General features: G+C 39.3%; 1 protein-coding gene and 1 pseudogene across 4 annotated transcripts in view; one reads left to right on the top strand and one right to left on the bottom strand.

Moving 5' to 3' along the window:
* The window catches only part of ASXL2 (ASXL transcriptional regulator 2), a 159,080-nt gene that overhangs the window by 111,856 nt on the left and 32,250 nt on the right, over window positions 1–14,974 (top strand). For all 4 annotated transcript variants that reach the window (XM_074395096.1, XM_074395086.1, XM_074395090.1 and 1 more), the window contains 4 exons: window positions 3,962–4,062; window positions 6,860–7,001; window positions 8,269–8,412; window positions 14,561–14,724. In XM_074395096.1, the coding sequence (XP_074251197.1) occupies window positions 3,962–4,062; window positions 6,860–7,001; window positions 8,269–8,412; window positions 14,561–14,724 (551 nt within the window). The remainder of the gene's footprint in view (window positions 1–3,961; window positions 4,063–6,859; window positions 7,002–8,268; window positions 8,413–14,560; window positions 14,725–14,974) is intronic.
* On the bottom strand, window positions 6,610–6,703 carry LOC120361860 (U2 spliceosomal RNA; annotated as a pseudogene).

The following is a 14,974-nucleotide window of genomic DNA, read 5'->3' as shown; positions in this document are numbered from 1 at the left end:
AAGCGAGCAAGAGCAGGGAAAACTGCCTTAAAAAAAAAACCATCAGATCTCATGAGAACAGCATGGGCGAAGCTGCCCCCACGTTCCTGTTTCAACAAGTGGGGATTACAGGTCCCTCCCTTGACAAGTGGGGATTACAATTCAAGATGAGATTTGGAGCTGGGTGGGGTGGCTCATGCCTGTAATCCCAGTGCTTTGGGAGGCTGAGGTGGGTGGATCACCTGAGGTCAGGAGTTTGAGACCAGCCTGGCCAACATGGCAAAACCTATTCTCTACTAAATATACAAAAATTAGCTGGACGTGGTGGTGAGTATTTGTAATCCCAGTTACTCAGGATGCTGAGGCAGGAGGATTTCTTGAACCTGGGAGGCAGAGGTTGCAGTGAGCTGAGATCGTGCTATTGCACTGCAGCCTGGGTGACAAGAGCAAAACTCCGTCTCAAAAAGAAAACAAAACAAAAAAAAGAGATGAGATTTGGGTGGGAGCACAGAGCCAAACTGTATCGGAAGACTAACTAAAAAAGGACTCCTATCTAGCATACGTAAAGAACCACACAAACCAACAAGAAAAAGACAGTTATTAATAAAACAACAGGAAGCGAGGCAAAATAAAATAACAGGCTTCAAAATAGAGGTTATTCTATGACCCCCCAGAAAGTGTTAACAAGTGTTCAATTTTCTTAGCAATCAGAGAAAAGCCTAATGATAAACAGCAACCAGGAGACTGAAATGAAAATGACATAAAATACCAAGTGTTGACAAGGATGTAGAAAACTACATATAAATATAAAACAGCCTATAGAATCTAAAAAACCATATATAAAGTTCCCACTCTACAATATTTATATAAAATGTGAAAGACGTAAAAGTAACCTCTGCAATGTAGTGCAGAGATGGCAGTGTAGTGCTCATCCTTGAGGATAGTGACCGGCTGGGATCACAGAAAAATAGCAGTGAGCTTAAAGTATCCTGTTTTTTTAAATTTTAAATATAAAAGCTTCATTGTGCTACCCACTTATGACCTGTGTATGTTATGTTTACTTTTTTTTATCTTTTGTTTTAGGTTCAGGGGTACATGTGCAGGTTTTTTTATATAGGTAAATTATGTGTCTTGGGGGCTTGGTGTACAGAATACTTTGTCACCAAGGAAAGAAGTATAGTACGTGATAGGTAGTTTTTTGATCCTCACCCTTCTCCCACCTTTGACCCTCAAAGAGGCTTCAAATTTTATACTTTAGGAACGATATATAATATATGAATTACATATATGTAATATATGAATTATATATATATATTTATATATTTATATTTGTGTGTGTGTGATGGAGTGTCACTCTGTTGCCCAGAGTGGAGTACAGTAGTGCGATCTCAGCTCTCTGCAACCTCCGCCTTCCAGGTTCAAGCGATTCTCTTGCCTCAGCCTTCTGAGTAGCTGGGACTACAGGCACATACCACCACACATAACACTACTTCTACCTCTTTTACACTTTATGTAAATATTGTGCAGCATGAACTTTTGTACATGGCTTTTTACATGTTCTGTAGGCTGTTTTGAATTTATATGTAGTTTTTCATGTGAAAATATCACCCAATTAATTATTCCACTTCTTACGTGCATGTGTGTTTTTCATCTGGAATCTTAGTAGAGGGGGTGGTTTCACCATGTTGGCCAGACTGGTCTTGAACTCCTAACCCCAGTAATCCACCTGTGTCGGCCTCCCAAAGTTCTGGGATTGCAGGTGTGAGCCACCGTGCCTGCCGTATGGTATATAAATTTTATCTTAATAAAGCTACTAAAAAATTGGTCAGTATCAAAGTATACTGAGGCTATGATTTCTTTTTGCTGCTGAACTCTTGAATTACTTAGTCATTTTTAAACATCGAGCTTATTGTACTTCAGCTCTTTTCCATATATAAACCTTTTCATAAAGGTTGGGATACAGAGCTAAATAAGTACGACAAGTCAGCATCTTTTTTTATTTTTTGATACCGAATCTTGCTCTGTTGCCTCAGGCTGGAGTGCAGTGGTGTGATCTCTGCTCATTGCAGCCTCTGCCTCCCAGGTTCCAGTGATTCTCTTGCCTCAGCCTCCTGAGTAGCTGGGATTATAGGTGTGTGCTACCACGCCCAGCTAATTTTTGTATTTTTAGTAGAGACAGGGTTTCACCATATTGGTCAGGCTGGTCTTGAACTCCTGACTTCAGCTGATCCGACGACCTCAGCCTCCCAAAGTGCTGGGATTACAGACATGAGCCACCACGCCTGGCCAAGTCATCATCTTGTTTGCTGCTGTCTTCTTTAAATGCATCTACTGTGCCTTCCTTTCTTAGGACATCTAAGTAAATTGAAATACTGTAGTCCAAAACTTGCATACTCCAATGAACTATTAGGCTTCTACATTTTTTTTTTTTTTTTTTTTGAGATGGAGTCTCGCTCTGTCACCCAGGCTGGAGTGTGGTGGCATGCTCTCGGCACACTGCAACCTCTGCCTCCCGGGTTCAAGCAATTCTCCCGCCTCAGCTTCCCAAGTAGCTGGGATTACAGGTGTGCACCACCATGCCCAGCTAATTTTTGTATTTTTAAGTAGAGATTGGGTTTCATCATGTTGGTCAGGCTGGTCTCGAACCCCTGACCTCATGATCTGCCCGCCTCAGCCTCCCAAAGTTCTGGGATTACAGGCATGAGCCACTGCACCTGGCTGCTTCTACATTATTATGTCAGGTAGCTAGCTACCTACTAGTACATATGTACTTTTTTTTGTTTTGTTTTTCCTGAGACGGAGTTTCGTTCCTGTTACCCAGGCTGGATTAATGGTGAGATCTTGGCTCACTACAACTTCTGCTTCCTGGGTTCAAGCGATTCTCCTGCCTCAGTCTCCCCAGTAGCTGGGATTACAGGCAGATACCACCATGCCCAGCTAATTTTGTATTTTTAGTAGATACAGGGTTTCTCCATGTTGGTCAGTCTGTTCTTGAACTCCCAACCTCAGGTGATCTGCCTGCCTCAGCCTCCCAAAGTGCTGGGATTACAGTCATGAGCCACAACACATGGCCTTGTATGTATTTTTATAACATCTTAAAGCTTATTGGCCTTACCATGGCATATCATTTTGCTCTTTGGGCCTTTTCAGTTCAACTGCTATGAAAAGAGGAAGACTTTAGTAAAGACGCCTTCTTCAAGAGTCATCACTAGCAGTAGTGATTATAATTTTTTTCTAGGTTTTTTTTTTTTTTATAAGGGGACTGAATCAGCAATATCTCTATTTCATTATCGTAAACACTACTGACATACTGTTGAATTTTGTAGGACACAAATATCTACTTGCTGTTTATTCTAAAAAGTATAGATTCTTAAAGAAAGAACCCTCATTCACATATGACCCAGTCAGGTCAGGCTAAGCTCTGCCAGGCTATATAAAACAGTTAGTGATAAAGTAGAGAGTGGTTACATCCTATTCAAATTCAAATTGCTTCCATTAGAGAAATCTTAAAATGCCTCTCACACTGGTAAACCTGTAACTACTGACATAAGGGATGAAGGAATGTAAAGATTAAAACTATGGTAGAGTTTCAAGGTTGAATGGCCTTAATGTCTTCATTTTAAACTGCCAATCCAAGGCCCTTTCACTGTGTCATGTTGTCATTAGATTTACTGTGAGACCATAGATACTGTCTAAAAGGCCCTAGAATCTTTTCTGAGTTTTATTTGATTCGATAAGTCATTCTTCTTTCATCAGTTCTATTGAAAAATCCCCTCCCCATCCTATCATTCTTCACCAGAGCTTTCAGAGGAAGTAAACTGAAAAGGCAGGCTGTTTGCAGTAAAACTCCAAAAAACAGATGGTTCCCAAAAATGTTTGGTCACAGTTCTTACTCCAGGTAGCAGCATATGATTGGGGAAGGAATGGTGCTTGATATCATCTCTGTTAACAAAAATCTTTTATTGTCACTTTTTTCCCCTAGTATCGTCGTCCTCCCCACAGTCAGGCTGCCCATCACCCACCATTCCAGCAGGTAAAGTCATTTCTTCATCACAGAAGCACAGCAAGAAGGCCCTAAAGCAGGTAAGCATTGCTAGTCTGTGTTTATCAAGTATAATCTTTCACATTAAAAATGCACACCTCTGGCAGTCATCAGATATTTCTTGAAAGTTTTTTACACTGGGCCTTTGTCAGTGGAAACTTCATGCAGTAGCCCAGTGTGGTTTTAGTAATTTATACACCTCTTTGTAATGCATGTTACAGGTTTTTGGTAGATACTCTTTTTGTCACATTTTTTAAGTGTCTAATTTGTTTATAGTTTGCTCAGAATCTTTTGTTTGTATGTATGTTTGTTTGTTTGTTTTAAGACAGGGTTTCACCATGTTGGCCAAGCTAGTCTAGAACTCCTGACCTCAGATGATCCGCCTGCCTCGGCCTCCCAAAGTGCTGAGATTACAGGCGTGAGCCACCGTGCCTGGCCTGTATGTATGTTTTAAAATCATGAATAGGTGTTGAATTTTTCAGGTTTGTTTTCTTTGGGATTTATTGAGATTATCATGTAGATTTTTCTCTTTTAACCTATTAATATGCCGAATTACACAGTTAGATTTTCTTTTTTCTTTTTGAGGCAGAGTTTCGCTCTTGTTGCCAGGCTGGAGTGCAGTGGTGTGATCTCAGCTCACTGCAAACTCCACCTCCAGGGTTTAAGAGATTCTCCTGCCTCAGTCTCCCGAGTAACTGGGATTACAGGCGCCTGTCACCATGTCTGGTTAATTTTTGTATTTTTAGTAGAGATGGGGTTTGACCCCATTGGTCAGGCTGGTCTTGAACTCCTGACCTCAAGTGGTCCACTCGCTTCAGCCTCCCAAAGTGCTGGAATTACAGGAGTGAGCCACTGCACTTGGCCTAGATTTTCTAATATTACAGTACCCTTAACTTGGCTGGGCACAGTAACTCACACCTGTAATCCTAGCATTTTGGGAGGCCGAGGCAGGCAGATCACCTGAGGTCAGGAATTCAGAGACCAGCCTGGCCAACATGGTAAAACCCTATCTCTACTAAAAATACAAAAATTAGCCGGGAGTGGTGGCGCGTGCTTGTTGTAGTCCCAGCCACTTGGGAGAATTAGAAGAGAGAATAGCTGGAACCCAGGACGTGAAGGTTGCAGTAGGCTGAGATCATGCCAGTGCCCTCCAGGGCGACAGAGCAAGACTTGGTCTCAAAATAAATAAATAAATAATAAAGAATAAATGAATTTACACAATCACAGCAGAAGTAGATGTAGTCAAGTGGTTCTACTAAATTTTACATTGACCTGAAATTCCACGAGTCCTGTGAGGAGCAAGGAATGAATACTGGTGGCTACATCCCCAGGAAGTCTATGAACATCTTCTGATCTAATTACAAAGAATGAGAGAATAAGCCATAATGAGTGGTCAGTCAATACTGCCATTTTATTTACTTTGTGCCTCTGCCTCACCTATTATAAATGTAGATGAGGCTACGCCAGACACAGAGCTCTCTCTGTTGCTTTTCTACATTGGCAACTTAGAGTGAGGAGATCAGTTCTTGCCACTGTGCCTGTAGTATAGCCAGAGATACATGTGAAATGTTAAGCAGGAGGAGACTGTATTGAGAAGAGAGAATAGGAAACCAAAAGTAGCCAGTTATTCCACACTTTTCTACATGATGGTCTTAAAAGCTTAAAACTGGCAACTTGGCAAAGTCAAACTTCAGTTTTTTTCCTGAAATTACTTTCTTTGTTTCTTTATCTCTTTGTTAAAAAAAACCTTTAGTTAAAAGTTGCTTTTGGCTGGGCGCATTGGCTCACGCCTATAATCCCAGCACTTTGGGAGGCCGAGGCGGGTGGATCACGAGGTCAAGAGATCGAGACCATCCTGGTTAACATGGTGAAACCCTGTCTCTACTAAAAATACAAAAAATTAGCTGGGCATGGTGGTGCATGCCTGTAATCCCAGCTACTCAGGAGGCTGAGGCAGGAGAATTGCTTGAATCCAGGAGGCAGAGGTTGAAGTGAGCCAGGATCGCGTCATTGTACTCCAGCCTGGGTAACAAGAGCGAAACTCCGTCTCAAAAAAAAAAAAAAGTTGCTTTCATAATATTTTTGTGATTAAAATTTGGATATTTCTTTTTTTCTGTTCATTTAAATATTATTGAATATATTTTGAAAATTCAGAACCTCATAGAAATCAGAATTTTCTGAAGCAGACAAAAGGAACCACACCGTTGTTAGAACCAGTGTTGTCTAATCTTCCTCCTCTGTTTACTGCATTGCTATAAATTGCTGAGATTTGATATTTGGGACACATCTCATTGCTGTCACCCAAGATAACTGATGTAGTTATTTACAAACTTGTGTAAAAATATAGTACCTCTGAAGCCTGTATAAACGAAATATTTACATTTCTACACAGGTTTGATGTAGATAGGGCTCTTTTTGTTATAAGGCTTAGAATTTTGTTTCTAGAAATGATTGAAAGCATACAGTCTCTGCTTACAAGACTGGGAAGTTTTTGGCTTACCTAGTGATATTTTAAGTCCTAAAAAATGCTAATGACTACTTTTCACATTTATATAAGGGAATGATACTGACAAAAACTATCCAAACTCTAAGAATCATTCAGGGTTTGTGTTTAGTTGGCTTAATTCAAACCAATAAGAATAGATACTACACTTGATCTTAGTCAAAAGGCCAAAAAGGAATAGTTGGCTTAATTTAGGTTTTTGTTTGCTTTGATAGATTGCAAAGATATTGAATGATCAGCATACTTCTTGCCATTTAAAAATTAAGTCATTTACTTTACATTATTACTAAAAAACTGATTTGTTTTGTTTCTTATAGTCTGTTTTATCTTTATAGGCACTAAAGCAGCAACAGCAGAAGAAGCAGCAGCAGCAGCAGCAGCAGCAGCAATGCAGGCCAAGCATATCCATCTCCTCCAACCAGCATCTCTCTCTAAAGACTGTCAAAGCAGCCAGTGACTCTGTACCTGCCAAACCTGGTAGGCAGTTTCGGCATTTTTTCAATGGAAGTTTATTTTTCCTAGTATTTTTGTGTTGGTTTTCCTAATTTATTTATGACTTTTTTTTTTTTTTTTTTTTGAGATAGAGTCTCTCTCTGTTGCCCAGGCTGGAGTGCAGTAGCTCGATCTCTGCTCACTGAAACCTCTGCCTCCCAGGTTCAAGCAACTCCCTGCCTCGGCCTCCTGAGTAGCTGAGATTACAGGCACATGCCACCATGCCCAGCTAATGATACCATTCATTTTTAAATTACATTTATTTACACAATCCTTGTACTGTCAAAACATCAATATAAATCCTTCTAGGATAAATGGGAAAAGTTGTATGCAAAATAACCGTGGAGTTATCAAAAAATGCCTCAGAGGTTGCAGTGAGCCGAGATTGCACCACTGCACTCCAGCCTGGTATCAGAGCGAGACCCCATCCTCCACCGCAAAAAAAAAAAAAGCCTCAGAGCCTAGGAGTTTGAGACCAGCCTGGGCAAAATAGTGAGACCCTGTCTCAAAAAAAAAAAAAAAAAAAAAAAAATTAGCCAGGTGTGGTAGTACATACCTGTAGACCCAGCTACTCGGAAAGCTGAGGTGGGAGGATTGCTTGAGCCTGAGGGGTCAAGACTGCCATTAGCCCTGATCTCACCAGTGCACTACAGCCTGGATGACAGAGTGAGACCTTGTTTACAAAAAAATGTTACCACTGGGACTGCATTTAAGAAGGAAATCAATGACTGGCTTTCAAGATGGTCTAATCTAATAATATTTGAAAACCTCTAATCAGCAACCTTAAAATCTGATGTTTCCAAGAGGCTCAGACTAAATTCTTAGCCAGTTTTCTGTAAAAACACGTTTTCCTGAGAATACATACTACCTTTGGACATGTCTATAAGGCCTTTGGATCTTTTGTCCTGGTTGCTTGTTTTGTTTCTACTCTAGACTTTCTAGATACAGACTTTTACATAATTCAGTTTGATACCTACCATAAGCTGATACTATGGGCTTGCCAGACTCATTCTGAATCTTACAGAACTGCATTTTTATGAGAAAGGAAATTTGCCACCAGAAGCAAATAGTATGCTGGGAGGAAAAACAGGGTTTTATTTTACTCTTTGACTTTAATTCTCAAACTCAAAACACATTAGGGAGGGTCACATTGCCTCATACATAACTTCATTTAGTGAATGTTGAATGACTGATTGATTGATTCTGTCTATAATCTCAGTGCTACCAGTCTTTACATATTTTTTTCTCCTAGCAATATGGGAAGGAAAGCAATCTGATGGACCATCAAGCAGCCCTCAAAACTCAAACTCCAGCTTTTCTTCGTCAGTTAAAGTGGAAAATCCTTTGTTAGGCTTGGGGAAGAAGTCATTCCAGAGATCTGAGAGACTCCATACGAGTAAGTTTGCTTACAAAGACTTCAGTTTTCTTTGCCATGGTTTATCAGCTACATGTTTGAAATTCATCAGCTACCTGGCTTAGGTACTTAAAACTTAGATTTGAGTTACATAGCAAAGGTTAGCCATAAGTTTTGTTGTTGGTAACATGATTACTTTTAAGAAATGAAAAGTAACAGGAACAGAATTGGTTTAATATGTCTTTCTCCTGTTATCCTGTTTACCTTTGAGCTCTTTACAGTATTCATGTTCTTCCTGTCTTCCTCTTAACAAACTTTATTTCAGAGAAAGATCTATTGTCAACCATTTTGTGGTTTATTTCCCTTTCTGCCAATAGGTTGCTTTGTCCGATATTATTCAAGTTTTATTTCTGTGTAAAGAAAGAAAGAAAAGGGTTATAATTAAATATATATGACAACTTTTTTTCTGAACCTTTTTCTGTTTCTTCTGAAATCCCACTGAAATGAAAATATGGAAATACAGCAGATAAAATCCATACAGGCTAATAAAACAAGACCACAGCTGGGCAAGTGATGTCAGCACATTTTGAGAGTTGAAAACTGGATAGAATTTTTCACTGAGCTGAAGAGCAGTTGCTAGGGATAAGCAAGCCACATAAGGCTGTAGAACACCAGGAAGGCTCCAGAATTGGAGATATGTGTTACAGAAGAGAAGCGGGGAATCTTGTTTGAAAGTTAGTAAGAGGCAGTTTGATGCCTTACCCAAGCAGAAGACAGGAGGTTTATTTTGAGGTGAAATTTGAACCAGAGAAACTCCAAATTCAGGGATATCAAACATAGCTGGGGGCAGATGAGGAGGCACTATACTGAAATCTGGAAAATCAAGTAAAATGTAAATATTGAATAGGGATTCTCCTCCTAGGCTTTCAAAATTCTACTAACAAGGCATATTTCTAACACCACTACCTTCTTCTTCCCATCATGCTCCAGCTTGACATTGGTGGATTGGTACCTAAAGACATTGAATAGTCTTAGAAAAAACTCTGCAGGCAAATGTATAGGTTTCCAGCTAAGTAGAGATTATCTTGATAATGTTTCAGTAAAGCTGAAGAAATTTCTTAGAAAAATCTGTTAAAGTGAAAAAGAGGTTCATAGGAGAGAAAAAGAAAGAAACTTAGAACACCAATCTAGGTTGTACAATGTCTCACCGAGTAGGAGTATCAGAAAGGAAGAACAGAATGTGATAGAAAGAAACACAATAAGAACATTATTTAGAATCAAAAGCCACAGAATTCCAGATTAAAAGTGTGTAATAGGCATTAAGAAACATGAGTGAAAAGAAACCTATGCCAAGGCACATTCTTTTTAAAATCTCAAAATATCCAGGGTCATGAGAAGGTAACAAAATGCCTCCAGATGAAGAAAAATACTACATATAGAAAGATTCAAGATTTGGGAATACAGACATCCTTAGCAGCAACATGAAAGCTAAAAGTGCAGCAGTGCTGACACATTCTGAGGGAAATTTATTCTGTATTCATTTACGTATTCCAGACTGATCTAAACTATTAAGTATGAGAACAGAATTAACAGTATTTCAGACAAATGCTTTGTTAAAACAAAAACAAACAAACAAAAAACTTAGTTTGATTCTAGAGGGGATTGTACATTTTTCTTAATGGTAGTATGTCACATATTTAAACTGAATGTACCCTTTGATCATCAGTTTTACTGCTAAGGATAGAAATATTTATTTATTAAACAAATATCTGTAGAAGGTATGCTAATATGCCAAACACAGATTGAGAGTCCTAGGGCTATGGTGATGAAAAGAACAATATTTCTTCCTCATGGAGCCCATATTCTACTTAAATCAGTTAAAATTGCAGTTTTAGTAAATTCCAAAAGAAATATAGAGGTACAAAATTGGGAAAGTATGGACCAGGAATTTCTAACTTCCATGGAAAACTAGGAAAAATTAACCATAAAAAAAGAAAGCACTGTTTCTGTTTATTTAAGTTTGACCTAATGGCTGAGAAGTAAGCAAAAGTCCATCATCTTTCAAGCAAATGAGCATTAAGGGAAATAGTGTGGGAATTTTTGTAACATAGCTACAATGACTATTTTCAAAACACATGGAGGAAGTTGTGTAAAACATAAATGATAAAACTAAATTAGCTAATTTACATAAAATACTTTCTTTCTTTTTTTTTTTTTTTTTTTTTGAGACGGAGTTCCGCTCTTGTTACCCAGGCTGGAGTGCAATGGCGCGATCTCGGCTCGCTGCAACCTCCGCCTCCTGGGTTCAGGCAATTCTCCTGCCTCAGCCTCCTGAGTAGCTGGGATTACAGGCACGCGCCACCATGCCCAGCTAATTTTTTGTATTTTTAGTAGAGACGGGGTTTCACCATGTTGACCAGGATGGTCTCGATCTCTCGACCTCGTGATCCACCCGCCTCGGCCTCCCAAAGTGCTGGGATTGCAGGCTTGAGCCACCACGCCCGGCCCATAAAATACTTTCTACCTGACACTTTTCATTTTTATTTAACTTCTGTAAAATTGATAATATATATTTTTACATCCCAGATTTGGTCAGAAAAATAAACATAACTCAGGTTTCAAGTATAATATAATAGATTAAGGCAACCTAAATTGAAAACACTTGGGTTAAGCCATCTTCACTAAAATTAGAGGACTTAAACTGACCACTTTGAGGCCGGGCACGGTGGCTCACGCCTGTAATCCCAACACTTTGGGAGGTAGAGGCGGGTGGATCACAAGGTCAAGAGATTGAGACCATCCTGGTCAACATGGTGAAACCCCATCTCTACTTAAAATACAAAAAAATAGCTGGGCATGGTGGTGCGTGCCTGTAATCCCAGCTACTCAGGAGGCTGAGGCAGAATTGCCTGAACCCAGGAGGCGGAGGTTGCGGTGAGCCAAGATCGTGCCATTGCACTCCAGCCTGGGTAACAAGACTGAAACTCCATCTCAAAAAAAAAAAAACTGACCACTTTGAGGCACAAAAGTATCTTCACAGTAGAGTTTGATCAATACTAGAAAATAATTCATAACTACTTCCCAGTCTTGTAAAAAGTTAACATTTTAACTGAAGTTTGGCTGTAATATGCAGGTACAATGAATGCGTAAATAGTGAAAATTAGTCAAGGAAGATTGACAGCCCAATTCCATTAATTCTTTTGAAAACTTGTTGCTTTTCAAAAGTTTATAGAGACATTGCAACATTGTTTGTATCAGTACAAACAAAAGACTGGTAGCCATTTACCTTTATCATCAATAGTATTCCATTTAAATTAATCATGTTATATAGCAAGTTTGCCCAACCTGCCATGGGCTGCATGTGGCCCTGGAATTCATAAACTTTCTTAAAACATAATGAGGGGTTTTTTTGTGTGATTTTTTTATTTATTTACCTATTTTTTATAGCTCATCAATTAGTGTTAGTATATTTTATGTGTGGCTTATGACAATTCTTCCATTGTGGCCCAGGGAAGCCAAAAGATTGGACACCAGTAGGGTATATGTTGGAATATGATGCAGCTTTTTTAAAAGAAAAGATGGATTTGTAGGTGATAATTTGAAAAATGTTCAAGATATTTAGTGAAAATTAAAAACTAAATATGATTAACGCGTACATTGTGATTTCGTGTCATCAAATTTAAAATGTCATTTCTGGGCCAGGCGCAGTGGCTCAAGCCTGTAATCCCAGCACTTTGGGAGGTTGAGGCGGGTGGATCATGAGGTCAAGAGATTGAGACCATCCTGGTCAACATGGTGAAACCCCATCTCTACTAAAGATACAAAAAATTAGTTGGGCATGGTGGTGTGTGCCTGTAATCCCAGCTACTCAGGAGGCTGAGGCAGGAGAATTGCCTGAACTCAGGAGGCGGAGGTTGCGGTGAGCCGAGATCGCGCCATTGCACTCCAGCCTGGGTAACAAGAACGAAACTCTGTCTCAAAAAAAAAAAAAAAAAAGTCATTTCTGGCAGGAGGGTTGGGGTTTGAATGTAGAAACCTTCATTTTTCATTTTGCGTCTTTAGCTACTGTTTGAATTTATAAACAGCATTTACCTCTTAGACAGTTTTTATTATCATTCACTTTGAAAAGATTTGAAATTTTATTGTAATTTATTCTTTGTCCCAGGAGTTATTTTGAAGTTTTTTTGGTTTGTTGTTGTTAATTTCCACATATATAGAGATTTTTGTTTTACCTATTTGTTATGAAGCCTCTGGTCAGATGTCATGGACTGTGTGATGCTTATGCCTATGTAGTAATTGTAAACAACAGACTTTAAAATCAAAATGTCTGAGTTTAAATTCCTACACTAACTTAATAGTGTAATTTGGGCATTATCATATCTGGGCCTTATTTTCTTCACCTGTGAAATGGGATGGTAATAGTTACCTACTTCATAGGCTTGTGTGAAAAAATGAGCAAATATATGTAAATGCTTAGGATAGTGTCTGGCACTTAGGAAGCCCTATATGAGTTTGCCGCTCCTGTTACTGCTGTTACTGCACTACTATTATTCAAAATTTACTGAGACCTACTTTTTTTGACCTAATACTGAATTTTATAAATATATTCTACTTGTTCAACACAGAATTTTGTACTTGATGGATCAAGCTTGTTAATATGAAGTCAGCTTGCTTTTTTTTTTTTTTTTGGACACAGTGTCTCGCTCTGTCACCCAGGCCGGAGTGCAGTAGCACTATCTTGACTTACTGCAGCCTCAGCCTCCTGGGTTCAAGCGATTCTCCTGCCTCGGCCTCCTGAGTAGCCGGGATTACAGGTGTGCATCACCACCTGGCTAATTTTGTATTTTTAGAAGAGACAGTGTTTCTCCATGTCTTTTTCTTATTGATTTGTAATTGCTGTTTTCTTTTTTCTTTTTCTTTTTTTTTTTTGAGATGGAGTTTTACTCTCTCGCTTAGGCTGGAGTACAATAGCACAATCTTGTCTCACTGCAGTCTCTGCCTCCCAGGTTCAAGCAATTCTCCTGCCTAAGCCTCCTGAGTGTTTGGGATTACAGGTGTCCACCACCACACCCAGCTAATTTTTATATGTTTGGTAGCGACAAGGTTTCACCATGTTGGCCAGGCTGGTCTCGAACTCCTGACCTCAGGTGATGTACCTGCCTCAGCCTTCCAAAGTGCTGGGATTACAGGCTTGAGCCACCACACCCAGCTTGCTATTTTCATATGAAGAATAGCAACCTTTTGTCATGGCTTGCAAATATTTTTTTTTTTTTTGAGACAGAGTTTCGCTCTTGTTACCCAGGCTGGAGTGCAATGGCGCGATCTCGGCTCACTGCAACCTCCGCCTCCTGGGTTCAGGCAATTCTCCTGCCTCAGCTTCCTGAGTAGCTGGGATTACAGGCACTCACCACCATGCCCAGCTGATTTTTTTGTATTTTTTAGTAGAGACGGGTTTTCACCATGTTGACCAGGATGGTCTCGATCTCTTGACCTCGTGATCCACCCGCCTTGGCCTCCCAAAGTGCTGGGATTACAGGCATGAGCCACCCCGCGCCCGGCCGCAAATGTTTTTTTTGAAGTTAGTCTTGTGCGCGCGCGCGCGCGCGTGTGTGTGTGTGTGTGTGTGTGTGTGTGTGTGTGTGTGTAAATTCTTTTTACATTTTAATCCCTTGTGTACTCAGTTTTTCTAAAGACTGTAACCTTCTGGTTATGGACAGATTTCCTGAAACTGCTAAGCTATTAAATCGTAACATTTTTAGTCAATGTAAATTAAAATCAGTGGAAAAAAAAAATTCATGGCAAAGGATGTCAGTATGATTTATAGATTTTGAGTTTTCTTTCTTAGACATTCTTTGTATCATAAACTTTCTCAGTTCTTTTGGGGGGAAATAGTCTAGTCTCAAACATAAAATGAAGTTTTAGTATGGTAAAAGACCCACTTTTACCGACCTTGTTCGATTTTTTCAGAGAAGATACTACATTATATTCTTTTATCCTCTATAAATGAGCAAAACTTGTTTTGTTAGTTTTGGAAGAATATCCTAAGATTTTAAGTGTTACCTTCTTTTCTTCACAGTGTGATATTTAAATACAACCTGTGGGTTTTTTTATACTGCACAGAAAGCTACAGTTTATATAGACATAGGACTTGTGAGGGAGGCCCAAATGATCCTTTTCCATGTTTTTGTAGGACAAATGAAAAGAACCAAATGTGCCGACATCGATGTTGAGACACCGGACTCCATTCTGGTTAATACAAATCTGCGAGCACTGATCAACAAGCACACATTTTCAGTCCTTCCTGGAGACTGCCAACAGCGACTGCTTTTACTGCTCCCAGAGGTAGATCGACAGGTGCGTCACTGAACTCCTTAAGATTTTTAAACAGCTGTTTATGTATACTTGTAAAGTGGTATTAATGGTACTAAGTGAGAAGTAAGAATATTTTTACCTAAGTTTCTTAATAGGTGGGCTTCATAAGGCTTCTGAAGAAAAGGAAAAAATTCTCCTACCAGAATTTCAACATTACAGAATTAATTTGACTGAATTAGGATGTAAGATATCCATAGAATGAAATTCAGGAGGAGGGCCAGATGTGATGGCT

Source organism: Saimiri boliviensis, chromosome 1, assembly GCF_048565385.1.
Source record: "Saimiri boliviensis isolate mSaiBol1 chromosome 1, mSaiBol1.pri, whole genome shotgun sequence".
NCBI lineage: Eukaryota > Metazoa > Chordata > Mammalia > Primates > Cebidae > Saimiri > Saimiri boliviensis.
Note: the sequence above shows the minus strand (reverse complement) of the source record. Positions and strands in the feature narration are given on the sequence as shown.